Source organism: Morone saxatilis, unplaced genomic scaffold, assembly GCF_004916995.1.
Source record: "Morone saxatilis isolate NCDOM2014 unplaced genomic scaffold, NCSU_SB_2.0 Contig18, whole genome shotgun sequence".
In the NCBI taxonomy this organism is placed as follows: domain Eukaryota; kingdom Metazoa; phylum Chordata; class Actinopteri; family Moronidae; genus Morone; species Morone saxatilis.
In genome coordinates this window covers 714,057-715,082 of record NW_023339740.1, presented here as the reverse complement: position 1 = coordinate 715,082, position 1,026 = coordinate 714,057, and the positions used below count along the sequence as shown (strand labels likewise).

At 36.0% G+C, this 1,026-nt stretch overlaps 1 protein-coding gene across 1 annotated transcript in view; it reads right to left on the bottom strand.

Moving 5' to 3' along the window:
- LOC118328056 (calcium-dependent secretion activator 1-like) overlaps positions 1-1,026 on the bottom strand; it is a 55,442-nt gene that overhangs the window by 36,956 nt on the left and 17,460 nt on the right. The window contains exon 8 of the mRNA XM_035661660.1: positions 804-911. Coding sequence (XP_035517553.1) covers positions 804-911 — 108 coding nt within the window. The remainder of the gene's footprint in view (positions 1-803; positions 912-1,026) is intronic.

The window sequence follows — 1,026 nt, the reverse complement described above, 5'->3', positions numbered from 1 at the left end:
TTATCATAATTGAATAAAAAATGCTTTTTTCATGGTGCTTATTTGTCATTGCCCTCCAAAACCACCTATATGAGCTTCATACTGGGGGTTAGGCAACTGAATCTAATTGGTTATGGTCAGGGAAAACTGGTCTTGGTAAAGAGAAACTGTGAAAATGTAAATATAGGTGGTTTGAGGCATTGACACAAAATGTGAGATAGACAAATCTGTGACAATCACATATAAACAATAAACAACATAGGTTGTAATATCATTCAATGTGGACTAAATGTGTAAAATTCAGAGACATTTAAGTTTATAATTAGGGTCCAAAATGTCATAGTAACTTGTGCACATGTCTGATGTGAACAGAACACCTTTTGATTTGTTTTTATTATGCCATTTGAAAATTATTGAGATATATATGAGATTGACTCTGCAAGATCTGGTTAAAAGAATGTATCAATTGTGTTACATGGATTTGGGGAAATCAAAATTTTTAAGGAGTGAAATGCATAAAAATATTAATAACTATTATTATTATTATTAAATAGTGTTTTTAAAGCTTTCTGAAAATGACAAAAGTACAAAGAAGTCTGACTGTGCTGCACCCAATCCTCAATCCTTAAAGCTCATATGTACATGAAGAAGATTTATATCAGTTATCACCCAACTGTATTCATTTGACTTTGGTTTACTCTCCTGATAGGAGTGACTTGGATTCTTTTAATCTTCTTCAACAACTGATCACAGGTGGAGTGAATGAAACCTTGTCGTTACTAAGCTCCCCGCTAATGGAGGAGGAGGTGCTGTTGCTTACTTACATCAAATAATCTCTCTATGTACACCTCCTCATTGACCTTGTCGCGCAGCATGTCCTGGGAATGGCGAACAAATGTCACATAGCCATCAGCAACGTCCATCCCCGGCTTCTACAAGGGAGAGAGAGAAATCAGGAATTTGCATTTGCATGCTATGGCTTCAATTAAGAGCTAGAACGAGTAGAGTAGCAATCAGAAGTCTGTCGCCTGTCGATGGCATCATATC